Below are 27,519 nucleotides of genomic sequence, written 5' to 3'. Positions count from 1 at the left end.
AGAATGGCAATTCCACACTATATGTCTTCTGGGGAAGCATTGTAAGTTAATGCCTGATCAGTGTGCACATGGGAGAGAAAACTGAGGAAACATTTGAACATCATCAATTAGGCTTTCACATTTGTATTAGGAAGCAATTTTTGATACAGTAAGACCCCCCTTTAAGTTCAATGCATAAAGCCTGTTTTTAAAGAGGTTGCCCTCAGAGATGGGCACTCTTTGGTTCTCCATATGTTGCTGGACATTGACCCCAGCCAACATGACCAATGGTGATGAATGAGGAGAGCTATAGGCTAGCAACATCTGGAGGGAAACAGGTTCTCCACTCCAGCATTACATCTTTACTCTATCCCCTCTTGTTTTCTCCTCTAGGCTGTTTTAGGGAAATGCAAACAATGAAGTCCTTATCCAGTTCTCTTCTCTTTCCAAGGAGGGAGATTTTTATCCCAAGGAAAGGCTCCAGAAATGGATCTACCAAGATTCTTGTTGTGATAACAGATGGTCAAAAGAATGATCAACTGCAGTATTGGGATGTGGTGCCAGAGGCTGAACGAGCAGGAATTATCCGTTATGCTATTGGGGTGAGGATTCTGCAATGAGTCTTCTAGGTTTACTAAACAGTACTGTATGTGAATTTCCACAAAATCAGTTATTTAATTGCTTTTATTTGGATGTTTATAGTCTTTCTTGTTGGCAGTGCTAATTTCACATTTCCTGAGCATTTAGCTCATTATGCTTTATAGTTGTGACTGTGCCCCTGCTCGCATTGCTTACCAACCCCACCTACCCCCCTGTTGAAGTAGGAGTAGTGAAATTGCAGCTAAGAAGCTCAAATCATATTAATGACTGACTGATACCTTTCTTTGGAAATTAAGCCAATGTCCAGACTTTCACTGAAAATTTTGGGGGAGCTCTGGCCCCCTGCTCCTCCCTACTTGGCACCACCCACTTGTTCAGACTTCTAGGACTTCCTCGTGAAATTGGTCTAAGGGCAGATCCACACCATATGTTTACAGCACATTCAACGTCTATTTAATGCTCATGACCTCTGCCAAAGAATCCTGGGAACTATGGTTATCTTCTCACAGAGCTACAGCTTCCAGCACCGATAACAAACTACATTTACCAGAATTCATTGGTGGAAGCCATGGTGTTTGAATGTACTTTAAATGTATGTTGTAGATCTACCCTAAGTCTGAAGTACAGATACACCCTTAGAACATAAAATTCATAGAGATGGAGGGTGCTAGTTCAGTTACCTGCCCCCCTGCCAAGTGGATTGCTCACCTGCATAGGGACCAAATGCTCACATCTTTTCTCTCTTCTGTCTGATGAAGGTTGGCAATGCTTTCTCAACTCAACGTGCCAGGGAAGAGCTGAATGCCATCGCTTCTGAACCTGACAACGAGCATGTATTTGCAGTGCACAATTTTGATGCCCTGAAAGGCATCCAGGATCAGCTACAGGATAAGATCTTTGCCATAGAAGGTAATAACAGGAACCTTAGCACTGAGAGGAGGCATTGAAGTCCCTTTCGCCAGTCCTTGTCTGGGACTGTGTATCACTGAGAATGGTTTATTCCATGATCATATAACATTTCTAATTTGCAAAGGGGTTTGTGGTCTTTACTTTATTTGGCCTCACAATCACTCTATACGGTGAGTCAGTATTATTCCCATTTTACAGATGAAGACCTGTGATTGAGATAAATGAGCTATTTGCTGTAGAGGTATAACTTGAACATAGATCTCCTAGACTTAAAAGCCTGCACCTGGAATACTACCTCTCAATATGTGGTACAAAAGGAAAGTCCTCTAAGCTTCAGATGGGAAACCTGTGGTTCTCCAGATGCTGTTGGACGCTTTGCCTTGCTGGCTGGGCTGATGGGAGTTAAGAACATAAGAGGAGCCCTGCTGGATCATATTCCCATATTCCCATATTCTGTTCTCATAGTGCCTAACCATTTGCCTAGAGCAGTGGTTCTCAGCCTGTGGGTCCCCATATGTTGTTGGACTACAACTCCCATCATCCCTGAGCTCTGGCCTTGCTAGCTAGGGGTGATGGGAGTTGTAGATCAACAACATCTGGGGACTCAGAAAGGCTGGCCTAGAGGAAGCCCACAAGCAGGACCTGGAATACAACAGCATATATGGAGGTCCGCATGTTCCTCATGCTTGCTATAGCACCATCTGGTGTGTCTGCTGCTAAAACAGGGAACAGCTTCGGCCTCTAACTATGTGGGATGCTATATATTGTTATAGGATTGGGCGATTAGTCTAAAAGTCATCCCTCCAAGACTGGTGTTTGTATATATTTTAAATGTAGGAAAAGTGACTTCCAACAAGGTCCAACCAGTCTCTTTGTTAACTTAATGATTCTAGCCAAGTTTCTTAAGTATCACTTGGCTTAACCAAGGAATCCAAGAGACTGGTTGATACAGAAACTACTAGTTGGAGATGTTTTCAGAAAGTGGGCTAAAGAGGGCAGTTCCCCTCACCCTGGTTGGAGGTGGTGCTGTCATTAGGTGTAGGGGAACAATAAACCTGGGGGGCAATCTCATATTCGAGTGGCTGAGAAAGAGGTACAGAGGCATGAATTCTCTTTGTGTTGAATCCAAAGCCATGGCTTTGCCCCAAAAATCTAATAGGGGAGCAAGATCCACTGGAGTGTTAATGCCATTAGCTCGTTTACCTTATGCTTAGCTTGCAGTATAAATAAAACCACGTCACCAAGACATCACCACTTCCACAGTGAAGACTGTGGTTTCTTTATGATATGTGGTTTATTTACACATATATGCAACCTGAGCCAACAATAGAGGGTCATTACTATTGACAGGCACAGATTTACAAAAGATCCCTGCATTGCAGGGAGTTGGACTAGATGACTCTCATGATCCCTACCAACTCTACACTTCTATGATTCCAGTGAGCTTTATTCTAGGGAAACCAAACCTGAGTTGTGCATTGGCACCCCTGAAACCTCTCACAGTTTGGAGATTGTGGACTGAACTATACAGCTACAAATAAAACGTTTTAAATGTGTTGGAAAGTGCAATATACAAATGTGACACTAGATGATGATGATGATGATGATGATGATAATAATAATAATAATATCTTTATTGTCATTGCCCCCTCTCGGGGACAACAAAATTACTTGGCTGCTCCATCCATCCAGGTAGGGCACTCCACTCAAAATCAGAACAACTATAAAAACACTAATTAAAACAATACAGTATAATACAGCAAGGAAGATTAGATGACTTTCAAAGTCCAGGTTTCCCATTCAGGGCCGAGATCGCTCTGGAGAAGAAGCTGTTCTTGAGACGGCTCGTTCTTGTCTTCATCATCCTGTATCTCCGTCCTGACGGCAGGAGCTCGAAGAGACAGTGACCAGGATGCGATGGATCTTTTACTATGTCCAGTGCCTTCCTATGGCACCTTGTGGCATAAATCTGCTCTAAGGTGGAGAGTGGGCAGCCAACAATGCTCTCTGCTGCCTTAACAACTCTGCACAACCCCATCCTGTCCTGGGTAGTACAGCTTCCGTACCACACACATAAGCCATAAGTGAGCACGCTCTCAATGGCACAGTGATAGAAGGCAAGCAACAGTGAGCTATGCCAAATTCAATGTACGGTATTTTTTTTATTAAAAAAATTAAGCATTTTCACAGGTTTTTTAAATATCTATGTAGATTCCACCTGGGTGGAATTTGGCAATTCAAATACAGGATTTTCTTATAACCTCTCCTATGTGCTCTTCCTGTTTGTCTGTGTTCTGTCCCCACCCCTCCTTGCAGGTACCCAATTCCAGAGCAGCAGTTCCTTCCAGATGGAAATGTCCCAGGAAGGATTCAGTGCTTTACTGACTCGGGTGAGTCTGGCCCCTAGAGTAGGGTGTGTGGAATCTTTGTTCTTCCAGATCTTGCTGAACTACAGATTCCATCTGCCCCAGTCAGCATGGGCAATGGCCAGGGATGGTGGCAGTTGTACTTCAGCAACCTCAGGAGGAAGAAAGTTTCCTGCAGGAAGAATCCAGGAGAGTCCTAAATGCCTGCAAGCAGAATGATTTTTGTTAATGAAGAATATATTCATAGATTAACTGCATGATCCCATTTCTATTACTGTATTCAGTTGTTCCATCAGCATGGACCTATTTTCCTCAGTGAAAGGAAATACAAAGTTGGAGATGGTATTCAGAGAGTGCTCTGGTGCTCAGGTCTTGCTTACATGCTTTCCATAGGCATCTGGCTGGCTACTGTGAGAACAGAATGCTGGATTAGATGGGCCATGGGGATGTTCCAGAAGCGCTCATCTTAGAGCCTGATGTTCTTGTCTTAAAGAATAACGAAGGGAGGACATAGCCGCAAGAGATATTTCTATACTCTTACTTGCAACCTTGAGAGTCAGAAACTTGCTTATAAAATTGAAAGTGAATATTCACAGGATGCTGAATTCAATCCCAGTTAGCAACAAGCTTAAAAAGGATTGAAATTTGCAGTACTGCTTTAGGATCACACAACCATGCTGGTTCTGGATGGATGATCCTGTGAGCCAAAGGGAGAAAAGATGGCTGGCTCAGCAGTGGTAGTGCTACTTACTGTAATGCTCAATTGCAGTTGTAGGGATTTTTTTTTAAAAAAATATTTCAGTTTTTCATTTCCCCCTAATCCTCCTTTTTACTTTTTCCCACCTGTTGACATTGATTTGTGGACAACTCTTCCTGCTGTGTTGCCTGCCGTGATTTAGGATGGTCCTGTCTTGGGAGCAGTAGGAGCATTTGACTGGTCTGGAGGCCTATTTCTGTATCAGAACAGTAACAGAGACTCAAGCTTTCTTAATGCCTCCAGCACCACTGAGGAGATGAAGAATGCTTATCTTGGTAAGTATTAAAACAAAACTCTCCAGCTAGTGGTGGTTGGTGCCCATGGGGGGGGGGGACTGTTGGGGAAGAAGGCAGGGAGAGCAGCAGTAGGTGGGGCCAGACCCAGTGACAGGCAGAGCCACCCCCTGACTGGTTGGAAATAAGAAAGCAGGCAGATTGGGGGCTGGCTGAGATAAGACTGAGGTTGGTGGGGCAGTGCCCCATTCACCCTAATGGACCAGCTTCTGCTGCCTTCCCCCCACCCCAAGTTTACCATGTTTTACTGTAGTACATTTCCACCCCAGAGGCAGCTACATCCTGGCAGATCCTACCCTTTCTCCATTCAGGAGCACAGATAGAAATTATCATCTAGATACTCTTAGCACCACACATTTTCCCCCTGTCTCCGCTCTTCAGATTCCTGCATCAAATAATTCATTATAAGAATTCTATGTAAGCAACTGCGCTAGCTGTATGCTATACTGAGAGACAGTGTGGTATAGTGGTTAAAGCATCATGCTAGGGCTGTGAAAATTGCGGCTGAAATCCCAGTCAGCCATGAAGTGACCTTGGGCCACTTGCTATCTAGGTGGGGAAAAGTTGTTGTGATCTGCTACTGGGTAGTTGAGAGGGAGAGACCCTTGCAAAGCAGCCAGAGATGTTCCAGGAGACCCCAATCAACCTTTTGCACACCCCTGCTCTAGGCTATTCTTCCCAAGCTGTCCTGCTTAATGGGAGAAGTGGCCTTGTAGTGGGAGCCCCCCGCTATGACTACGTGGGCAAAGTGGTTCTCTTTGAGAAAGCGGCCAGGAGTGGGAAGTGGCAACTAACAGCTGAGGCTGTTGGAGAACAGGTATGAACTGAGCTGGGCTAGGGCAAAGGAGACTGGTGGTGGAATGGAGAGACTGTGCAGAAAGCTTCTGAACCTGGAACGGAGGTGAGGAAGCTATGGGGACAACAATGAGACATGATGAAAATGGCTCCAAGATAAAAGCCAGAAGTGGGGACCTTTTTTTTGTTGCTGTTAAGGGCTGGATTACTCAGCTGAGGGCCATGTGCTGGCTGTGTAGTCATAAGTGGCAGACAGGTCTGGGAATGGAAAGTAGAAGCGAAACTCAAGGGGACATTTGTCTGATGCCACAGGTTGGTTCCTATTTTGGAGCGGCGCTGTGCTCTGTGGACCTTGATCAAAACACTGATACGGACTTGGTGCTGGTTGGAGCCCCCATGTACTATGATGCTATTACAGGTGGAAGGGTTTATGTCTGTCATTTTAAGGTAAGGGAGAAGATGGGGAGAGTACATTAGATTGAGACCTTGAGGTGGGGTGGCTTGCTTGGAAATGTTTCAAGTGTTTTATTTGACTACTCTGTATAGCAAGGAACACTTCACTGCACCACGACTTTGAAAGGAGAAGCAGGGCACGTTTTCAGTCGCTTTGGTGCCAGCATGGCAGAAACAGGTGACATCACCGGGGATGGATGGATGGATGTGGCGATTGGGGCACCCATGGAGAACGAGAATGTAGGAGCCTTATATATATTTGGGGGGAAACGAACATCTATCAACCCCAAGTACCTCCAGGTGAGTTCAATACCAGTTCCAGCCTACAAAGGACCTACCTTGCTTATGCTGCCTCCCATGAGGCCCTTGCTCAATGCGACTGCCTCATTTTTCCTATTCTTTGTGCACTTAGAGGTACATCTAGAGTTGCTATACTGGTCCTTTTCTCTGAAATTTCTCTGAAATCATTTTTATAGAGATTCAGTCAGTGTTGTTTATTTGATGCAATCCATTGTTTAGCACTGGGTGGATTGGTTTGGGGGGGAATAAAATAATTTTGCAGCACAAATCTTTCCAGTGTTGGAAAAGTGCTATGGAGGCTTTTCATGGTTCCTCTGACTTTAATTTAATTTTTTCTTCTTGGAGGGTCTGTTTATTTTATTTCTTCATGCTGATTGCAGTTAAAGGATAACCTCTTAAATTTGCCACTTGAATGGCTTCTCTTAGGGTGCTTCCAGATGGTAACTGTTTTGCAGGTCAGGTTCAATCACATATTGACAAATTCAGGTTGTGTAATTAAAGTGGATTTTACATTATTACAAAGCAAGCCCACTTCTTGTGATGTCATGTAACCTACTCTCAAACAAATTAGGATAACTTCTCAATAAACATGTAATCTGAAAGCAACTTGGGTTGGTCCTAGGTCAGTTTCTGTTCCCATGGGAGATAGGCTTTGATTTATCTATGGGTTAGATCTAGGCTTATTCATACTTAGAACTGACCCAGTGAAGTTTAATTAATTTCAGTAGGTCTACTTTTAGAATGACTGCATCTGGAGCAAGCCTATTATCTATCTTTCTTTCTTTCTTTCTTTCTTTCTTTCTTTCTTTCTTTCTTTCTTTCTTTCTTTCTTTCTCATTGCATTAATTTATTTATTTAACTGCTTTTTTATAATTGAGTTTTTATGTCTTTCTAATTATGTAATTGCATTTTATTATAAATTCTTACTGTGAAGCATCCTGGGTATGGAGGGTAATATGCAAATATTTTCAATAAATAATTTTATTGAAAAATAACATGAAAGAAACTAGTAATTCTACATCCCTTTCAGGAATGGAAAAAGACATAGGGGCTATTCAAAGGCTATTCATTACTAGCCCTCCACCTTCTCTCATTAGAAATAAATTAACTGGACTGAACTAGAAAAAATGTTTTGATTAATGTGACTTTGAATTTAAGAGTATGAGAACTACTCCAGAGTAAACACTGTAGAAGATTATTGAGCAGGGGAAAAGGCATTGCTGAATAATATAGTACTGTGTGGAGCACCTCTTGAATTCCACACTTTCAGCTAAGTGTGGAGAAACAATGCCTCAGTATCACTCAAGGGCTCTAATGTGAAAGCAACCTAAAAGAGAAATTCTCAAGACGATTTGTACTCACTTGAAATGTTTGTGTCTGTTTTTACACCATTCCATACTAGAACGCTGCTAGGTTTTGATTTTCTTTAAAAAGAAAAGCATAGTATAATATTTTGATGGGCTGTCTTTTAGTTGGGAATATGTACAGATCTTTTGATGCCTCATTTGTTGTTAACCTTGTTTTGTGAGGGTCACAGAGTCTCTGTCTGGCCTTGAGGCCACCCTCCTTCCATTTTGCATCCTTCATTCTTTGTTTGCAGCGCATTGAAGGGCTGCAGTTTTCTGGAGGGTTTTTGTACTTCGCTCAAGCTGTCAGTGGAGGAACAGACCTTACAGGGGATGGCCTGAAGGATATTGCTGTTGGACAAAAAGGAAGGGTCCTGTTATTGAGGTGAGAATGAGGAGTGGGGAAAGCTTTTCTCTCCCCTCCCTGTTCTTATTCTGTTTCCTCTGAACAGGAGAAAAATCATTTCCATGGATGCCCCAGTAAAGAGTTAAATGTTATACGTAGAAGTACATATTCTCCTTTATTTCCTTGTTTAAATTTAGTCCTTATCTTAATAAAGTGGCTCAGCACAGCTTACAGTTTTCAATACATACAAAAGCTATCAAATGGCAGTGCAAAAACTGTGCAAATGGCTGTAGGAATAATAATTATAAAAATATTATATACAGCTAGATTAATGTTGTGATTGCAGTGGGTACCAAATTCAATACCTGCAAAATTCAAAGGGTTGTTGCCAGTGCTAGTCCTACTCAGAGTAGACCCATTGAGGTTAATGGGCATGTCTAACACTTTCCTCTAATATTACAGTTTTCCCCAACATTGTCTGGTTGGAGAACTGCACCACAACATTCAGAAAAGTGCTGCATTTTGAATGATAGCTATGTTTTTCTTCCTGTACTGTTTTGGAAGGCATGAATTAAGTAAGTTGGTATTAAAACCCTAACCAAACTGATTTTTTCCCCTATCTCTACTGACAGGACACGTCCTGTTCTACATGTGTCGGTCTCCATTGAGTTCTTCCCTCCTTTAATCCCCACCTCAAACTTCCAGTGTCAGGAACAGGAATCTCTCAAGGCTGAAGCCAGCATGGCAAAAGTGTGCTTTACCGTTGCCAAAGCTATTCAGGATAAACTAGGTGAGGCCACAATGCTTGCTCTGGCATAAGCCTGTGCTGGACATGGAATGGGGTTGGGAAGTGGTATAGCTCTCTCTGCATAACCTGAACCATCTTTGGTAAAGTCCTCTCCCTCGTGTACTTATGTGTGATGGGAGTTTTTGTCATGAGATGAATTCAAGCATCCCACCACATTCATCCAAAGGACTGTACCACATGCCTCTCTACACATTGAAAAGGTTAAGAGATGCCCATCTCAGATGTGCCTTTTTTCTGTCTCGGCAAAGCGTAGAATTCTAGGTCTCATCTTCCCTTGCTGGAAAGATTCAAGAAAGAGTCTGACACCAACTCTAGGTATTCCTCACCAGCCCCACTTTCAAGTTAGCTGCTTCTTGGCCTTCACAGTCAAGTCAGTCGGTGCTGAGTCCATCCTTACCTGGATGTCCTTATCTGTATGAAGATATAGGGTTGCCAGTGGCAGGATGGTAATTCTTGCCCTCTCCTCCTAATGGGCAGAATCTGTGCCTTTAAGACAGAAATCAGTAAGTGAAGCTTTTCCCAGCATGGAATTTTAGTGCTGGGGAAAATTTTACTGCTGACTTCCACCTGCTTTTTAAATATACAGAACCTCTGTCCCAAAAAAAGGGGGGGAGCTGCACGCCGCCCCAGGTGCCCAAGCGGCTTCCTCCGCCACTGCTAGTGAGAGGTTGTAGCTTGTGATATTCCAAGGGCCAGATAGAGAGGCTTGGAGGGCCACATTCTGCCCTCAGATCTGAGCTTCACTGTTCCTGCCCTCCCAACTTCTTCCTAGTTTCTTTTCTCATGCCAACCACAATCCCTACCCTCTTATTTCTCTTTCTCAGGTGAAATCTCTAGTGACCTGTACTACACTTTGGCCCTAGACCACAAGAGAACAAAGATTCGAGCCACCTTCAGCTCTAAATCAGTCCTGACTACAAACATTCAGATAGGCCTTGAGAATAAATGCCAGAATCACCCAATTGAGTTGCCTGTAAGTTTGGCCTTATGCGCAGCATTAATTCCCTTAAATATCTGAGGTGCAATATTGGGGGGGGGGCGGTTCCAGACCATCCACTATTTTGCTATTTTGCAGGTGGAATTCAGGTGCACCCTGGCAAATTCAAGTTGCACAGTTAAAGTGGATTTGGCACCCTTGCACAACAGACCCGCTTGTTTAAAAAGGGGTAGTAATGGGAAAATGTGATGGAAAGTGTTGTTTGATGTGACTTCATACAATCTCCCTGCAAACAAGTTGGAATGGATTATCCATAAACAGCCAACGTCATTTAATCTTACCACAGACTTTGTGCAAACCAATGAGGATGAATGCTCAATAAACAGGTTGTCTGGAGAAAGTGTCTTAAATTTGAGAGGCTCTGTCTTTCATCTCCAATCTATATGGGGATTGTGAGAAGGGAGAGCATTGTTGTACATGGGTCCTGCTTGTGAGCTTCCCATAGTCATTTGATTGGCCCCTGTGAGAAGTTGGACTAGATGAGCCTGATACAACAGTTCTTCTGATTTGTTTCACCACTAGATGGTGCACAGAGCATAGCATTGTAAATGTGGCCAAGAGCATCCTATACAGTCATTCCTTATTTCTTGGCAGACTCTGATGGCTTGTATCCATTACTATATAAGCACATATCAGTGCAGTACTGGAATTGCATGTTTATTTTCTGCTAGGGAGGCACACACTTTATAAATGCATTGCTGGTGCATTGTTCTGCTGGCTTGCAGGAAAGCCATACAGAAAAGTAAAGATTTGAGAAATCCGAAGCCACCAAGTTATTTTCAGTTCTGTTCCTTTTTCAGAGGGCAAAAGGGCTGGTGGGGAAATTGAAATATTTGTAGCATCCCTTTGACTATCTCAGATACATCTTTTTGGCTCAGAAGCAATATGTAAAGTAGACCTTCCCTGATATTATCATGCAGTGAAAAGAGAAACTCACTTTTAGCATGCAGAAACTCTATTTTTGTGCAGAGTGTATACATTTAGTATGCATTCTAAGGAAGTCTCTTTCTGTGCTCCAATCTTTTAGATCTGCATTGAGGATACTCTGACGCCTGTCACCTTGCGGCTCAATTTCAGCCTTGTAGGGAAGCCCATCGCTAAAGCCCCCACACTACAGCCCATCCTGAGCAAAGACTCAGAAAAGAACCACACAGCACTGGTGAGTAATTCAGCCCCAAGTCTTTTTATTACAAAATGAGAGCCAGCAACATTATAGCAGGATTCCTAGTTAAGGATGGGGAAGAAATTCAGTTCTGTTTGCATTGAAAGGCAAATCTGCCTGATTCACACTTTCTGAAACAATTCCTGAATGGAAACATAGTCATCCTTCAAAATTCCACACTTCTCCAGATTTTCCATGTAGTTCTCCAGCCATGTTTTGTTGTCCCCCCCCCCCCCGAAAAATGCAAATACTTGGGTAAAGGAAGCATAAAAATTCATACATTTGTGAAAATAACATACAAACCTGTGTTATATTAGGGGAAATTGTTTGCATTAATTTGTGTATTAGGATAAATTCACACTAAGTGCTGATGAGTTTTCACAGGGACTTAAAAAAACAAACAGGCAAACTGAAGGGGAAATATGAAGAATTGAACTTTTGACTGGAAAAATGAGAAACTGAAAGGCCAATTTGCATATCCTTGCTCCTTGTTGAGTGAGCCCACTATATTATGGTCCTCGTGGCGCCTTCCCTCTGCTTACTGCTCCTAGGTGCCACTGACACCCTCATCTAGACAACCTTGTGGCCTTGAGCTATTGTGTAAGCACAGTGGGGGGGCATATGGTTTGTCATGTGTAAATGAACAATGTAAAAGAGGTGGTGATTGTGGGGGTGAAACACAGGAGAGGGAAAGGCTTGGCTGGACCTGAGTAGAGGTCATCCACCAAGGAACTGGGTTCCATCATTGGTATTTGGTGCTTAATTCTTCTCTCCACTAAAAATTTCTGTGCCTACAAAAGTAAAATGTTGTGACCTGCATGCTTTCACAGCTCCACTTTGAGAAAAATTGTGGCACGGATGGGAAATGTGAAGACCGTTTAGAAGCTTCGTTTAATTTCTCAGGGTAGGAAAATATTTGCTCTCTCTATTTCTGTTTTGCCTCTCCATTATCTTCAATATATCTAGTTTTCTGGGCATCAGGACTCCAAAAAATAAATTTCTCTGTCTCATTGTTTTGTTACTGTTATAGGGATATTCCCTCCCCCCAATAGTTCCAGGATACACAGATATGCCATTTCTCACCTATGAGTGAGTTATTTCTCCAGTCAGTCACTAGATTTATATTCTGCCTTACCATTACCAGGTTGATTTTAACACAACTTTCACACCCACTTTCACATTGATAACTGGCGGCCTTGTACCCAGTATTGCTCAGAAATTCTAAGAAAATAAATCAGTGCCCATGAAGTGGGGTGAGATGAAGCATTTAGTATGTTTGCTCAATATTTGGTGTGTGCAAACATTAATGCATGCCCTCTTACTGTATTGGTTTTATTTTTGTTGTTCAAATTGAGTGGACTACATAGGAGAATTGCCTCCAGACTGTCAGTATTTTGTGGGAGGAGTTCAAGCACATGCCGGATAGAAATTGAGATTGGTGCAATTAATGTCGATTAAAATGCTCTGGTGCAACAAATCTACTTAACATCTCTCCCCCCCCCCCCAAAAAAACCCTATGCAGTTAGGAAAGAGATGGGGAAATGCACTATTAAAGTGTGGGTAAAACAAATTATTAGTGGGAAGACAGATAGACACCCCACAAACAAGTCAGGGATGAATTCAGAATCAGTGCTCATTATTGTATAACCTCCCTACAAACGGGCCAGTCTTGACAGACTCTGGGGTTGTGCGCCCATCTCACTTAAGAGGCCAGGGGCCAGCGCTGTCCGGAGACACTTCCGGGTCACGTGGCCAGCGTGACATCGCTGCTCTGGCGAGCCAGAGCCGCACACGGAAACGCCGTTTACCTTCCCGCTGGTAAGCGGTCCCTATTTATCTACTTGCACCCGGAGGTGCTTTCGAACTGCTAGGTTGGCAGGCGCTGGGACCGAGCAGCGGGAGCGCACCCCGCCGCAGGGATTCGAACCGCCGACCTTTCGATCGGCAAGTCCTAGGCGCTGAGGCTTTAACCCACAGCGCCACCTGCGTCCCTTTCAGGGTCATTAGGAGGAGTCTAAATCTCTTGGATATTTGAAAATCTCTATGTATCTGAGACCTCTAATCCTGCACACATCCCTCTTTTCTACACACAGCTTGGACATTGTAGTTGTAGGTCTGACTGGTGAGTTCAATGTAACAGCTTCCATCCAGAATCATGGAGAGGACTCTTACAGCAGCACACTGGGCTTTTTCTACCCTGCAGGGTTATCCTACCGCAAGGTCACTTTACCACAGGTGAGTGGAGCAGTAGGGATGCAGGCATGGGGAAGAGCAGGGACAGTGAGCAGGTGGAGGGATGGGGGCTGCTTGGGAATTATTGTCTGGATCCATTCATAAACGATGAATGCCCCACCCTCTCTCAGCTCAGCAGGAGGGTCGTGAGTGTTAAGTGCCATTCAGTTACTGCGTCTGAAGAAGATGTCAGCAGGAACACCACCTGCAATGTCAATCACCCAATTTTCTACAGTAAAGCAAAGGTATGTTATATTCTTTGAATTCATTGCCACAAGATGTGTTCATAAGTGCTACCTTAGGGCTAACTGTCACATTGAGAGAAACAAACAAAAACAAAACAGGTGTCCTTCTGGAATTGTAGCATTTCAGAGAACATTGCATGATTAAATGCTCCCTCTAAGTCTAGGCTCAACTGCCTGTGGAAGGTTAGCATGTTAAGGGAAAGGGTTGTTGCCTAACCCTTGTTGTCAGCAGACAAATGCTGACTCCCTCAGCCTGAAAGCAGAGTTGAGCGCCATACCTCATAGTCAACTCTGACTGGGCTTAACCACCCAGAGGTCCTTTACCCTTACCTGATGCACTAGTCTATGTGCAGGGAGTTGTTTTTGTGTTCAGTGTGGAAAGAACGGCCTGATTCTCTTAAAAGAGAGATTGAAATGTCATTGAAGATGATTTTAATAATTGTCCCCCCCCCAAAAAAAAAAGGGAAAAAGAAGTATTTTTAACACAATAGTGCTACCCCTCCGACAAACCCCCCAACCTGCAAATCAGATCCAATAAATAAAACTTACTGCTGCTTTGCAAAAAAGTAGAGGCAAATGAAGGCCATAGAACAGCACGAGTGGTACGCTGAGTTATAGGTGCAATCTTCAGCATATATTTTTATTATTGTTTTTGTGGTGGTGGTGGTTATCAGTATATTCCACCTTTTATCTCCAAAGAGGTCATGGTGCCATGCACACTTCTCCCCTTCTTGATTTTATCCTCACAACAATCCTGTGAAGTAGTTTAGGCTGGAAGAGCAGTGATTGGCCAGTGGGCTTCATGGCTGAGTGGGGATTTGACCCCTGGTCTGTCAAGTCCTAGACCAGCACTTTAACCACTACACCATGCTGGCAGCAGGATAGGGTTAATAAATCTCCCCCTCAGAAGCTGCTGCCAGCCAGAGTAGGCAAGATTAGCTTAGATATGTCGGTGGTCTCACTCAAAGTATTGCAGGTTCATGTGTTAAGGGCAGTCCAGGTAAAGACTACCTTCTCTAAGGAAAGCCCTCCGTACATATAAACCTTCACATGTAGAAATAAGAAATCATATCATATGTTGGTGTATTTCAGGTTATCTTCATTGCCACATTTGACGTCTCCCCAGATGCTGATCTAGGCGACACTCTGCGGATCATGGCCAGTGCCAACAGGTGATGTTCACAGTTTTGCAGCTTTATGTGGCCTAATATGGACCCCATGTTTCCTATAATGTAAGGGGCACGTTGGGTTTGGAGGGGAGGAAGAGGAGTGTGAAACAGATCTGGCTGCATTGTGACAGGGCAGTGGTGCTCGATGTAGTACATGATGGAAACACTAATGTATGAAGCAGAGCATGATGGAATAGTGCATGATGTTCAAGCCCTTAAACAAAAAAACTAACATATCTGTTCTCTTCCACTTGCCCAGTGACAACAGTGGCAACATCACCAAGGATATGGTTCACGAAGCAGAGTTGCCTGTCAAATATGCTGTGTATATCATTGTCACAGCGTAAGTAATTATGGATGTTTTAGGGGTAAAGCGGTGCTTGTAGAATGCCCTCTAATAGAGCTAACCCTGATTCCTACTCACATGAATATTACCTCTGAGATCTCCCTTTCCCATCACTATCCTAGCCTGGTCCCCTTTCTCACGGATGTTCATTTCTCTTTCATCTTCACAGCATTGAGGAGTCAACCAAGTACATTAACTTCACAGCTGGCCAAGAGGATGTAAGCAAGAATGTGGAACATCGATATGAGGTGAAGGGCAAAGGGGATGGCAAAGGGTGGCTGGTGGTTGGTAGGAAGAGGAAAATGGTACAGGCAAGGAGAGGATAATAAAAGAATGATGGGCAAGAATAAGATCTCAACAAAAGCTTTAAAAGTGAGGTTACTTGAAGCCAGGATTTCTGTAGACTTATATTAGTTTTATATTTGTTTAGTTTGCCATAATAATCCAGGGCATTGTAGTTTGAGGTGCTTCTGGTCTGTCACTATTTTTGAGTGAGATTCAGTCATATACTGGCAAATTCAAGTTGCTTAATGAAAGTTGATTTGGGGTTCTTGTGCAACAAACCTGCTTCTTCCGCAAATCAGACTTGGTGCAAACCAGCCAGGATGAATGCTAAATAAACAGACTACCTGGAAATGACTTTGGTTGGGGTACTGAGAATTCCCTGCAGAAGAAGCTGCTTGGAAAAGGGCACTGGGTCCTAGCCCCTGTCGGCCATATGTTTAATTAGTTTTCTGACAGCTAATTAAGCTTTAACCCTACCCCCAAACTAATTTGGGACTGGATCTGGTGTGGTTCATGGGTTGACCCAGGGTGGTTGTGCCTGATGGGGACACAGGGAGAATGGGAGGGAGTTGGGCACTGTCCAGGTTTCAAATGGTACTGAGTGGGGTGGAAGAAGACATCCAGGACCCATGGTGCATTCTGTCTGCCTTGAAAAGTGTCTATTTCACTTTCAGGTGAAAAATCTCCGTCAACGAAATGTCCCCATCTCTGTGACATTTCAGATCCCTGTAAAACTGAAAGGGATCCAGGTGTGGAATGTGTCTCAGGTTGTCTCTTCCCAGGTATAATTATCTGCTCATTCTCTAACCACCCCAATGTATAATCACCCTAATCTCTAATGAAGTGCCTCTGCTCACCTATTTATCTTGTTGGGGAAATAGGAACCGCAGATTAAAAGCATGCCATATCCCACTCCCAGCCTGCCAGATGTGGGGCTGGCTTGAACCTAGGACCTCCAAGAAGGAAGGCTGGTTATTTAAACTGTCTCTTTTCCCACAGTCTCAGTTTGCCAAGTGTGTCTTGGAGAGAGAAAGTGCTGGCACCAAAGATTTCCCAGTGACAAAGGACCTCCCCCTTCTGGTGAGTTTAACATACTGCAGCCTTTCCCCAGGATCACCTATGTCGATTGTTGTATATAAAAGAACACAAGAAGAGCCCTGCCAGATCAGATCACTGGCCCCTTCCATCCAGCTAATGCCTGTTCTCAAAGTAGCCAGCTAATGCCTGTGGTAAGCCCAAAAGCAGGACTTGAAGCTCCTAGCTATCTAGAGCTAGCGTGATGTTGTGTTTAGATGCATTTAACTAGGGCTAGGGAAGTCTGGGTTCAGATCCTCACTCAGCCATGAAACCTTCTGAATGATCTTGGGCTAGCTACTCTCTTTCAGTCTAACCTGCCTCACAGAACTGTTGGGATGATAACAGGAGTGGAGAGACAACTCCTTGGAGGAAGAATGGGATTAAAGAAGCATATTATAATAACAGCAGAGATCATCCTCGGAACTATGGCGGCTAGAAACTTCTTTAATAAAAAGAAAGTAGATGTTTTCAGGATGTTGAATTGCCATGCTGTATGCTGACTGAAGATATCTTCTCAGCAGTGAGTTTTCCCTTTGGCCTTGCTCACCCCAGCTTATCTTTCCACCTCTCTTAGGATTGCTCTGTAGCCTCCTGCAAGATAATCCGTTGTGACATTTTGTCACTGAAGACACGGGAGCCACTGGAATTCAGGATCAAGGGGGATGCCAGTTTCCAGTGGGCATCTCAGGTATAGAGATTGCCATTAATGGGTATTACATTGAGGTTTTTTTAAAAAACAACAAAGCAAAACCTTTTTGTGACCTGCAAAATGTTAATTTGCTCTGCTGGTCAGCAACTTGTCAGTGCCTGACAAGGGATTCCCCTCTCTCAGAAGGAATTGCTCTCTCTTCCCCAGATCCAGCAGAAGAAAGTTGTCTTGGTGAGCATGGCACAGATTTCCTATGATGAGAAAAAATATACACAGAAGGAAGGCTTTGCACAGGCCCAGGTAATGGGGGGAAGGGGCAGTGGTGCACTTAGTTGATTTTAGGACTCCCTCAGATAACCTGCTTATTCATCCTTCATTCTGATTTGCTTGCACAAAGCTTATGCAGTGGTTAGGCACTGAACATTTGAGAGTTAGACAGTGGTTTTACTGAACATTTGTGATATGGCAAGTATTCATTCTGCATTGATCCTGATTTGCTTTTGGAGTGTTTATGCATCTTCCCAGTAATCAGTTGTTTGCCCAACACTTTCCAATGCAGTTCCCCATCACTTTCCAAACCACAAAAAGTCCAGTATTTTTTTGAAGTGGATTTGTTGCACTAGGGCAGCAAAACCCTTTAATCCACTTCAGTTGTGCAAACCTTACATTTTGGTATGTGTTTCAATCCCTCCTGCAAAATCCTGGCAGTCTTTAGGCACCTTTAGACTCTGAACTATAAGGATATGATGCTGCTTTCAGGGCAGGGGGAGCAGCAGCCTCACCCAGTGCTTATAGCTGGGGTCTAAACTCCTGGGTTTTTCTGCCAGAGATGTCTACCGTTGGACTAAGGGAGGGGGGGGAGCAAGAGCAGAAAACTGGCAGCTGGACCTCTGGCCTCCCACTCGTCCCAGCACTTGGGTTAGAGGATGACATCAGGATGTCTTGGTTAGTCTGGTTCTGTTCACTTTCCTCCCACCCAGGTGCAGACTATGGTGGAACGAATAGAGCTCTACAACTACCTGCCTGCGATCATTGGCAGTGCCATTGCGGGGCTTGTCCTTCTTGCTGTCATTGCTGCAGTCCTCTACAAGGTGAGGCAGAGTTGCAGGGGGAATCTAATGAGAAGCAAAGGAGGGTTTAATCCAGATGTAGGGAAGGTTTGTAAGGCTTCTGAATTTGGTCTGTGAGGCCATTTTCGGCAAACCACACCAACCTGACATAAGATGTCAGGTTCACATATGTGTCATATTTATTTGTTTATACTGCAATTGCATTAAAAAAATTGAGGTGGTTTACAATGTGTGTATGTATGTACACACACTTTTAAAAAAGGAAAACCACAGGTCATCAACTAACTTTTACAGAATATGTTTTTCTTAATTGCCTGCATAAGCCTGGTGGCAAAGAAAAGTGTTCAGCTAATCTTTAAAGGTTAATATAGATGGTGCCTGTCAAATTTCTACTGGAAGTGCATTCCACAGGGCTGGGCTGATGACACTACTCAATTTAACACTGAATCAAGTGAGCCTCACCAGCTTGGGGGACAACCAACAATGTGGAAGCCCACAATGGCATCTACAAAAGCCTTCCCTAATTCCAAAATGGTCTGCTATGCCTGCCCCCCTCACTGAAATTAGGCTTAAAAGCAGCAGTTTAGTATAGCAAATAGAGTAGATTGTGGTGTGTGTGTGTGTGCAGCCCATGACAGTTTCTTTCATTTGCAAAGGTCCCAAAAGGCTGGTGATGCCTGCATTTCTGTTTGTGAAGTGACAACAGAAAGCATGTGCTTCTTGAGCATGTTCAGAGTGCTTTCCTCTCCTCAGTGGGGTAATCCTAGGTGGGTGGGAGGCAAATGGCTTCTGCTGCAATCAAAGGGTATGATTTCCATGCCAGAATCTCAGAAATAAAGCACTATATTTCTAGAAGAGTGAAATGTAACACTATCCTCCTCTTTCACTTGCTCCCTGCTCCTTTCTTTCCTTCTAGGTTGGGTTCTTCAAGCGCCAATATAAGCAGATGCTTACTGAGGCTGGGGCTGGTGACGAAGCTGCAGATCCAGCCTCACAACCCAACCCTCAGGACCTAGACACCTCTCCTCCCAGCAAAGACACTGTCTACTAATAAATCTCCTGTTCCTCTGCGGCTTTTCGATACTCTGGGGAAGGTAACCCCCAAATGCCCATTTTAAGGACATAAGAAGAGCCTTGCAGGACCTGACCAAATGTCTAGTTTCCCACAGTGGTCAACCAGATGCTTCTGAGACAAACAGGTCTTGGAGGCAATAGATTTCCCCCCATTGTTGCTCCCTAGTGACTGGGATTCAGAGGATCCATTGTAGCTCTTTAATAGCCCTATTTTTTGTGAATCCTCCCCCTCCTTTAAAAGACATCTAAGCTCTTGACCATCATCATGTATTGTGACATTTCTCCTTAACCAGAGAGATTCTCCTTTTACCCCTTCAGCAGACTGGATATAAAAAAGGACCACAGTATTACAGTTTATCCCCAGCATAATGTGCCACATTTCTAGCACAAATTTACATCTAATTCTGTGGGCTGATAGAATTGGAAGGCGACTTCAATTGTGCTGCAAAAATGTCATTGAGGATGTCAAACTAGGATTCTCTCAAACAATTTTTGATCCAAAGCCTATTGAAAGGGGAATAATGGAGTCTTCAGTGTCCTTGGTAGCACGTTTTCATTTAGGCAGTACAATGATTAAGGGAATTGAAAGCACTGGTTGTATTTGAAGCTGAGAAATATTATGCTGGTACTGTGGGTTTTTGAGGGGGAAAGTAAGAGATAGTGGTGTGGACAACTAGAGTTGAGGGAAAAACTTGGTTTGGTTTGCTGTTTCATGTGAACCTAACTAATTCAGTTTCTGAAACAATGCATGAATCACAGCACAGCTAGCCTTCAAAATTTGCCCTTCCCCGAACTTTGTGATGCAGTCTTCTGACTAAAAAAGTGTGGATTATAGGAAAGCATGTATAAAATGCATATACTAATGAAATAATATGTAAAATATATGGGGAAACTGCTTGCAAAAATATATAGTAGGGGAAATTTGGATTAAAATGCTGATGAATTTCCATGAGGACTGTCTTTTAAAAAATTACTGCAAAGTGACGTGGAAGTGTGGCAAATTTAACAACTTGAATTGTATTGTTTTGTGTACAATTGTTGTAAACAACTCTATTTTTTATAAATAGCAGTATCAAATTATTTTTATAAGTAAAAAAGAAGAACCTGAAGAGAAATCAAAATTGACAGATTTGTCAACCCCTAGAGACAACCTTACACAAAACGGAAGCATTCAGCAGTGTGAAAAAGAGAAATACATCTCAAAATGCTAAAATAAGGTAATTAAAAACTGATTTGAAAAAACAACAAACAAACTTGGAAAAGCACCCCCTCCCCATTGTTTCCAGTTTTATTAAACTCTAGCCCACAGAAGTTTACGTTGTCATGTGTTAGTCTTTAAGATGCCACACACTGTTTCTGTTGCAACAGAATATTGCAACAGGGATATTGCCATGGGACTATGCTACAGGGTTGTAGAGAAATATATTTCGAAGATGGTAGAAAGGATGCTTTTTTTACTGGCCCCATGTGTTTCGGCTCAAATACCTTCCTTTCTTCCTTCTTTCCTTTTTTTAAAGGGTACATTTAAAGCAAAAGGTTGGTTACTTTAAAATGTTCATTTATTTAGAAGAATTATCCAGTGGTTTTATGGTGGAATCTAGATTTACGGTAGTTGTGTTCTCGTGACCATTACCAGAAGAGTGTCACTTGCTAAAGAGTGAGGATGGCATCAAAGCTTGGGTGGTAGAGTACGGTGGGGTGTGTGAGCTGGTGCCTTGGTAGCAGGAGGGCATTCTTTGGAACTGGGGGTTTGTGGATGAGTTGCCATCATGCAGGGATGTCACTGCATGTTTGTCACGGACTGGCTAGATGCAGAGGAGAGGTGGGAGGCCATTCGGAAGAGTTCCTGTGTTCACTGGGTCTGAGCTGTTTTGGTTTCTTTGAATAAAGTTGCACATTTGCATTTCATGATGTCACATAGCTGTGTAATATGCACTGAATCTGACTGCCATTACTTGATGCTCTTTACTGATGTAGAAGTCACATAGTTGGCAGTGAAGAGAGATCTGAAGGCGAGAATAGGATAAGTCTTAAAGGGTTTAGAAAAAGGGTTCTTAAAGGTTTAGAAAAAGGGAGAGCTAGGCTCTAGTGGACAACTAAAAGCAAAACATGGTAGGGAAATAAATCTGTCAAAGAAGCAGAAGCATGAAAGTGGGGAAGCCCATGCTCAACCAGCCTAGATGGAAGTAATAGTGTTTAGGGAAACATGTCATAATTCTGCAAAAAATGTCATACTATCTCAAACACCAAATTTCAATTTGACATAAGACTTAAGTTAAATTTCAGCACATACTTTGTCATATGTTACTTATAATGTGTCCTAGTAGCCCCATTCTTATCTTATTAACGCAACTAGAGTATTCCCTGCTAGACACCCTCTGAAGACTGGGCATTCTGCATTTGCTTTGAGTATAGCTATAAATAGACCCCAGGAATCCAAGGGTGGGGAGAAGAGGTTGGTTGGTTCCTGGGCCTCAAGCCAAGGGTAATGAGACCTTGGTCTTTAAACAAGTGTTAGTCGATGGCCTTCCTGGATAATATTCAAGTTGGGCTATGTTTGTCTCTGAGATTGATTGGCCAAGCATGGTCAGATGGGCATAACTGTCAGGTCTGGCAAAGGGGAGGAGAGGGCTGTGGTGTAGGGAGTGTGCAGGAAGGCCTTAAACACAGGAGAGTGAAGAGAGACCAACCAGCCCGACGAGGAGAGACCTCTATTGTTGACAACCTTGGACGTCCTTGGCTTCACACATGATTCCCTGGTGGAGGGCTACACGACTGGTGGCCCACGGACGAAAGCTTGCCACAGCAGCGGCTAGTGGGCACCACGGTGATGGGTCAGGTGGTAAGTGAATTCAGTAAGAGACAAGGCCAATAGCATAAATGATTACTGAAAAATTGTTGAGCAGCACCACTGTTCTTAGGTAATGATTGCTATCTATTTATTCTTTCTTTTACCTTAATAGTTCAGGGGAAAGTATACACTTTTAAAAATTAATTTTAAGAAACTTTATTTTAACTTGGGGGACATAAATGATGCCTGAGATTTTATTTGCTCCTTGCTTCCACTTGCCTGTCCCTTGCCCAATTTTTGTTTCAAAAGACCTTTGCTTCCTTTAATAATCTGTTATTGGGACACTATGCAAGGTATTATGTATTAGCATATGCCTTTTGGAATGGGGTCCCTATTAGGTTTGGAGAAGTGTCTGTCCTAGGAAGCTAAGTACATATTAAAGTGACGGCATCTTCCACTATCTAGTTCTATAAGTGCCCCTTTCTCTACACACACACCCAGCCAATTAACTGAAATGTACTACCCCATTGCTTTCCCTCTGGGTTTGTACTCTTGGAAAGATGCCGGTGATTTGGTATCTGATCTGTTTTCCACAAAAAAGGACAGCAAAGAAAGGGACCTTGAGAATGACCTTATTTGTCTGTTAGAGGGCACTGTGCAACAGCAGATCATAGAGTAGGTACTGGGCAGAGGGTACTTGCCCCCTGAGAATCAAAATGTGCCAGTGGCTCAGGATAACACAAGGAGGCATTGTGTTGCTCCAAGGAAGTGGATGCCACAACACCACACCAATGCCATCTGCTGCAGTTTATGCTTTGCATTTGGGATTTTCCTTTTTCCTATTTGTGATGCAGTGCGAACATGGAAAATCTTGTCCTTTGTGGTGGCACTTCCTGGAGTGGGTGTCTGCATGTTGAATGTCTATCTGCAACAAGCAAATCACCCGCATGAACCACCTGAGTTCATCCCATATCATCACCTGCGCCTCCGATCAAAGGTAAGAATTAAGCAGGAGAGTTCTGATAATGGATTAGGGGGAATCATTTTCCAAAACAGATAGGTCAAGCTATGTGGCTTGGGATATTGATACTCAAAGGACACCATGTGAATTATTGTTTAGTCTTTTAAAATGTCAGCTGACTTTGGTTTTTATTCTATGGTTTTAGTTGTCTGCTATTTTACATCATACTGTGCCAGCTGCTTTTAAAAATATCATTGTAATGATTGTCTTCATTATATTAAGGGGTATGCAGTTTAAAAAATAAATAGATGGAAGGGGGGGTACTGGCAATCTAGCCCTCAGTTCTCTTTCTCTCTCCTTCTTTTTCAGCCTTTCCCCTGGGGTGATGGAAATCACACCTTATTTCATAACCCTCACACCAACCCACTGCCCACAGGTTATGAAGGAGACAGCCACCACTGAACCACTGCCATTCTTTCTTACGGGGGGACAGGAAGGCATATACCCCTGAATAACTTTATTACTGCTTTGAGACAGGTTTCCAGGGATAATAAAATCTCATTTTGATGGGTGGAGCACTTTCTTGGTATTTCAAATTGTATTGTATTGGAGGCAGTTTGGGGAAATGTGTGTGTGTGAGGGGGGGAGTGTTCTTCTGTCAAATTTTCAGGGAAAAGAGGTCAGCTGGGAAACAGTTGATGCCTAGTGCTTTAGATGATAGCTTTCAGCCACGGCTGCTGAGGTTAGCCTTGAGATGTTCAACCCCACCCCTGAAGAAGTCCTGATAGCCAATTAACAGTGAAAAATCTGTCAGGATTGCAGCTGATCTTCCTTGCATTGCTGTGCTTCCTATGTTTACAGTTCCTAAAGACCTGGATGACTTCATGTGTATTTTGCTCAAATTTGCATCATGTAATTCTTTTTTTAAAAATGTTGATAGTTATAAATTTATATCCACATACCAAGTTCAAGATGCAGCATAACTGTGAATGAAAGAAACAACCAACCACGAGACTTCTTCAGGCAGCAACTGTTTGCACATCAGATTAAGCTGCAGGAGGAACAATCTGATACATCTATCTCCAGTAAGGGAACATGGTCCCCAGGCAGAAAAATCCCAGCATTTCACCTAAAAGCATTTCATCTAAATGCTGTGCCTGAGATCTTAAAACCCAGGGCCAGGATTAATTTATGGGTAATAAGTGCATTTGCAGATATTTGACCTTTTTTCCTTCCATGATCCATTTATTCAAAACCTCTCCCCTTTCTTTTTGCAAAAGCTGGGAGAATTTGGGGGTAGAGATAGTTATATCTGGAGTACAAGGGCAGGGACCAATGAATAATTGTTATGGAAGATTGAGAAGGAACTGTGCAAGACACTTATGCCTCACCCCTTGACCACATAAATTTGGTTCAGTCTCCCTTCCAGCAGCTAAGATGCTGCTGTTCAGTCTGCTTATAAGGACAATAACATTTTACCACAGGTGTATTGCTGGATGTGCTACAAACATAAGGCACTCTTTCTCACACGTCTGCAACGTATGACTGAAATTCACCAGCCCATAGACATAGGGATTAGAAGCCATGATCCCTAGCTTTCAAAGCCATGATAGGCATATTTTCCTGCATAAAAAAGCACTTTTTTGTAGGACTGTGTGTATGTCAGGAGTGGGGAACCTGTGGTCCTCCACCTGGCATTACACTCCAATTCCCATCAGGGAGCTATTCAGCAACAGCTAGAGGACCACAAGTTGTCCATTCCTGGTACAGGCATTTCTCCACTTATGCATGTTTGACTTGCGCATGAACATGTGAAGTTTTGGGAAACAATTAAATAAATTAATCTAAACTGCAAAAATGTGTGAGCAGGGCAAAAATGGCCTGAAAAGAACAGAAAAACTGCAAAAATGGCACGAAAATAGTGGGAAAATAGCTAGTAATTCCATAAGCCCTTGCACTGATCTTTGAGGCCTTAGAGAATTGGAGTTTGAGAAAGGAGGTTTGGAGGGAGTAATTTTCATGGCTTTTTAGTGGAGTTCCGCTTTTTAGATGCTGTTCCCCACTACACATGATTTCACGTACAGTGGACACTCGGGTTGCGAACGTGATCCATGCGGGATGCACGTTCGCAACCCGCAGTGTTCACAACCCGCATCTGCCTGTCTGCAGTACTTCCAGGTTTCAGCGGTCTGCAACCTGAAAAAAATGCAACCTGAAGCAGCTGTAACCCGAGGTATGACTGTATATACATGCACGGTACCTGGGAATGTAACCCCCATGTAAGTGGGGAGACGCCTGCATAGGTTATCACCTGTAATGATGTCACATGTACATATTTATCTGTGTGCACACATACATACCCCCCAACATAACTCAGCATGTGAGCAACTGTCATACATGCGACGGTCATTTTCTACCATCAAACTTCTTTCTATTTAAGGAAACTGCAATCTATGAAGCAGACCTCAGTTATGTTCAGGAGCAATTATCTCATCTTGTTCAGTCCATTTGATTATTGTGGGCATACTATAAGATACCCTATAGAAGGCATGGGTTGTGGGATTGGCTATCCTTTAGTAGCAGCAGAACTGGGGCCAGCACCACTGTCTTGTTGTGGGGATCCCGCCACCTCACCATCTCCTGCCTCCATCATTTGTTTGTACTGTCGTTTGAAGAAGCCAACCTGGAAAGAAGGGAAGAGAGCAACAAACACACACAGAGAGAAAATTCAGATGAAGGGTTTGCTTATCCTGGGGGTAATGGGTAAATGGCACCAGAAGAATCAATGAAACAAGTATAGACCACGTTCGTACACTGGGCACCCCCACTTAGGTGTGGCAGCTTTCTGCCCCAGCCATCTCCCTACTTGTGTGTGTTTGATGTGGGCCAAAGTTACTCCCAGAGGCCCTCCCTTCACTTATAAGCATACTTCTAAATGTCAGTCCTCACCTTGTAAAGAACAGCAGCAATCAGGGCAAGAAGAATGAGTCCCCCCACACTGCTGCCAATGATAACAGGAAGGTAGTTGTAAGGCTCCAGGAATTCCACCACAGTATTCGCCTACAGGGTAAGAGGGGAAAAACTGAGAGGGAGAACCTGGTGACGTCATGCACTAGGGTTAATTCACTTGAACAGTGCCTCATCCAGAGCTACAAAAGGTAGCCTGGAATGCTAACTTCTTCTAGACAACATCTGGAGATGTCCTGGCTCCTAGCTATGGCATATGGATAGTGTGTCTCCTTTTGACCTATCATTACCTGATTCTGTGGAAGGCCCTCTTTCTGAGTATATATTTTCTCATCGTAAGAAATCTTTGCTGAGCTCACCAAGGTCACTTTCTTCTGCTGGGTCTGAAAGACAGAGACAAACCCTCTCAGAGGTGGGAAAGATACTTGCCTGAAAGATTTCACCAAGAAGGGATCCAAAAGGAGTAACTGGCTCTTTTTTTTAAAAAAAAAAAGTTGCTTTGTTGGTATAGAGATGTAACTGACTGTGAGCATATCTACTATACAGCAACTTAAATTATTTGTATAACGTATTGTCATAGGGTCCCCCAAAGAATCATGGGAACTGTCATTTGGTGAGGGTTCTGTTGAGAAGTCTGGTCACCACTGAAGAAGAGTTCCTGGGGTTCATAGAATGGCTGCACCCAAAGATGCAGCTGGTTTGGGTGTGCCGCACAGAAGCATGTTAACATCTTACATGACCTTCCCACCCCTGCACCAATAGAGCCTCAGCAGTGGCCTTCATACCTGGGAGACCCATTGGAATCCCATCTTCCCCTTGATGCTGAACTCCAGTGGTTGCTTCTGCCCCAGGGATGGAATGTTGCACCGGATTGTTTTACAGGTGGCCACAGAGCAGTCCTGGAAGGAGGTACAAGGATATCCTCAGATAAAGTGCTGATGCTGAGTATAGCTACCCCTTAACCTAAAGGGGTCCCCAGAGTCACCCAGTCCAGGTGCTTCTGAAATAAGGGGATGTACTTTACAGTGGGGATGTACTCACCAGAATGGAATTCTTTCTTAGTTCTGCCACAAAATCTTTGGCCCCTTGGGTGTCTGCTTCAGGGGCACACTGAGCTAGGTGGTTCATCTAGGGAAAGGGAAAGCAAATTTCATATATGTAAGAGGCTAAGAATAGCCATCACAGAAGCCTTTCACTTGTAATTCATGTATTTCCACACTGTTTGTCTAAACAAGTATGCTAGTTCAAGGCTCAGGGCACATGCAGAATATCTCTTAACACAGGTTAGGTAGCATGGTTCAACTGTACTGAGAATGACAGTGGGAAGAGGCGTGCTAAGCAGCAATGGAAGTCTGACACTGTTCATGCTTATGGGTAGAGGGCAGATTTTAATTCTTTTGTTGCGACCATAGAACCAGCAGGTAGGGAAGAACGTAAAACTTGCTCTCATGAATCAGATAAAAGGAACAGCAGGTCCAGCAATGACCAGTCAGGTACTTTTAGGAAACTCACAAGTAGACTGTGATGGAAACAGCCATCCAC

The 27,519-nt window shown here is 43.4% G+C and overlaps 3 protein-coding genes across 11 annotated transcripts in view; 2 read left to right on the top strand and 1 right to left on the bottom strand.

The window, feature by feature from the left end:
* Window positions 1-21,166, top strand: part of LOC310829164 (integrin alpha-X-like) — a 32,807-nt gene extending 11,641 nt beyond the window's left edge. For 5 of the 8 annotated variants that reach the window (XM_083707318.1, XM_083707312.1, XM_083707317.1 and 2 more), the window contains 23 exons: window positions 431-581; window positions 1,338-1,488; window positions 3,805-3,878; window positions 4,754-4,886; window positions 5,573-5,721; window positions 6,012-6,146; window positions 6,246-6,452; window positions 8,053-8,183; window positions 8,777-8,934; window positions 9,777-9,925; window positions 10,977-11,108; window positions 11,942-12,015; window positions 13,205-13,346; window positions 13,475-13,588; window positions 14,681-14,760; window positions 15,017-15,100; window positions 15,273-15,351; window positions 16,063-16,170; window positions 16,388-16,468; window positions 17,040-17,153; window positions 17,322-17,414; window positions 18,095-18,205; window positions 19,101-21,166. In XM_083707318.1, coding sequence (XP_083563444.1) covers window positions 431-581; window positions 1,338-1,488; window positions 3,805-3,878; window positions 4,754-4,886; window positions 5,573-5,721; window positions 6,012-6,146; window positions 6,246-6,452; window positions 8,053-8,183; window positions 8,777-8,934; window positions 9,777-9,925; window positions 10,977-11,108; window positions 11,942-12,015; window positions 13,205-13,346; window positions 13,475-13,588; window positions 14,681-14,760; window positions 15,017-15,100; window positions 15,273-15,351; window positions 16,063-16,170; window positions 16,388-16,468; window positions 17,040-17,153; window positions 17,322-17,414; window positions 18,095-18,205; window positions 19,101-19,235 — 2,785 coding nt within the window. In that variant the 3' untranslated portion in view covers window positions 19,236-21,166. The remainder of the gene's footprint in view (window positions 1-430; window positions 582-1,337; window positions 1,489-3,804; window positions 3,879-4,753; window positions 4,887-5,572; window positions 5,722-6,011; window positions 6,147-6,245; window positions 6,453-8,052; window positions 8,184-8,776; window positions 8,935-9,776; window positions 9,926-10,976; window positions 11,109-11,941; window positions 12,016-13,204; window positions 13,347-13,474; window positions 13,589-14,680; window positions 14,761-15,016; window positions 15,101-15,272; window positions 15,352-16,062; window positions 16,171-16,387; window positions 16,469-17,039; window positions 17,154-17,321; window positions 17,415-18,094; window positions 18,206-19,100) is intronic. The other 3 variants (XM_083707314.1, XM_083707316.1, XM_083707313.1) reach the window with 2 other exon arrangements.
* Window positions 21,167-21,880: 714 nt separating this feature from the next.
* Window positions 21,881-23,588, top strand: COX6A2 (cytochrome c oxidase subunit 6A2). The gene is made up of 3 exons (XM_083707613.1): window positions 21,881-22,100; window positions 22,904-23,046; window positions 23,380-23,588. The coding sequence occupies exons 1-3, from the start codon at window positions 22,007-22,009 to the stop codon at window positions 23,470-23,472; spliced, it is 330 nt and encodes a 109-aa protein (XP_083563739.1). The 5' UTR covers window positions 21,881-22,006; the 3' UTR covers window positions 23,473-23,588.
* Window positions 23,589-23,912: 324 nt separating this feature from the next.
* Window positions 23,913-27,519, bottom strand: part of LOC310829163 (integrin alpha-X-like) — a 41,157-nt gene continuing 37,550 nt past the window's right edge. For both annotated transcript variants that reach the window (XM_083707310.1, XM_083707311.1), the window contains 5 exons: window positions 27,019-27,105; window positions 26,763-26,876; window positions 26,268-26,360; window positions 25,960-26,070; window positions 23,913-25,693 (listed from right to left, as the gene is read on the bottom strand). In XM_083707310.1, coding sequence (XP_083563436.1) covers window positions 25,577-25,693; window positions 25,960-26,070; window positions 26,268-26,360; window positions 26,763-26,876; window positions 27,019-27,105 — 522 coding nt within the window. In that variant the 3' untranslated portion in view covers window positions 23,913-25,576. The remainder of the gene's footprint in view (window positions 25,694-25,959; window positions 26,071-26,267; window positions 26,361-26,762; window positions 26,877-27,018; window positions 27,106-27,519) is intronic.

Source organism: Podarcis gaigeae (assembly GCF_964106915.1).
Source record: "Podarcis gaigeae genome assembly, chromosome: 13".
Taxonomy (NCBI): domain Eukaryota; kingdom Metazoa; phylum Chordata; class Lepidosauria; order Squamata; family Lacertidae; genus Podarcis; species Podarcis gaigeae.
The sequence above is the reverse complement of the archived record's forward strand: the minus strand, read 5'-3'. Positions and strand labels throughout refer to the sequence as shown.

Excerpts from the sequence above, each read along its gene's own strand:
- COX6A2 (XM_083707613.1), top strand. The coding sequence starts at position 22,007 with ATGATTCCCTGGTGGAGGGCTACACGACTGGTGGCCCACGGACGAAAG. Across the intron at positions 22,101-22,903 it reads CCACGGTGATGGGTCAGGTG|TGCGAACATGGAAAATCTTG; the intron begins GTAAGTGAATTC and ends TTTGTGATGCAG. Across the intron at positions 23,047-23,379 it reads ACCTGCGCCTCCGATCAAAG|CCTTTCCCCTGGGGTGATGG; the intron begins GTAAGAATTAAG and ends CTTCTTTTTCAG.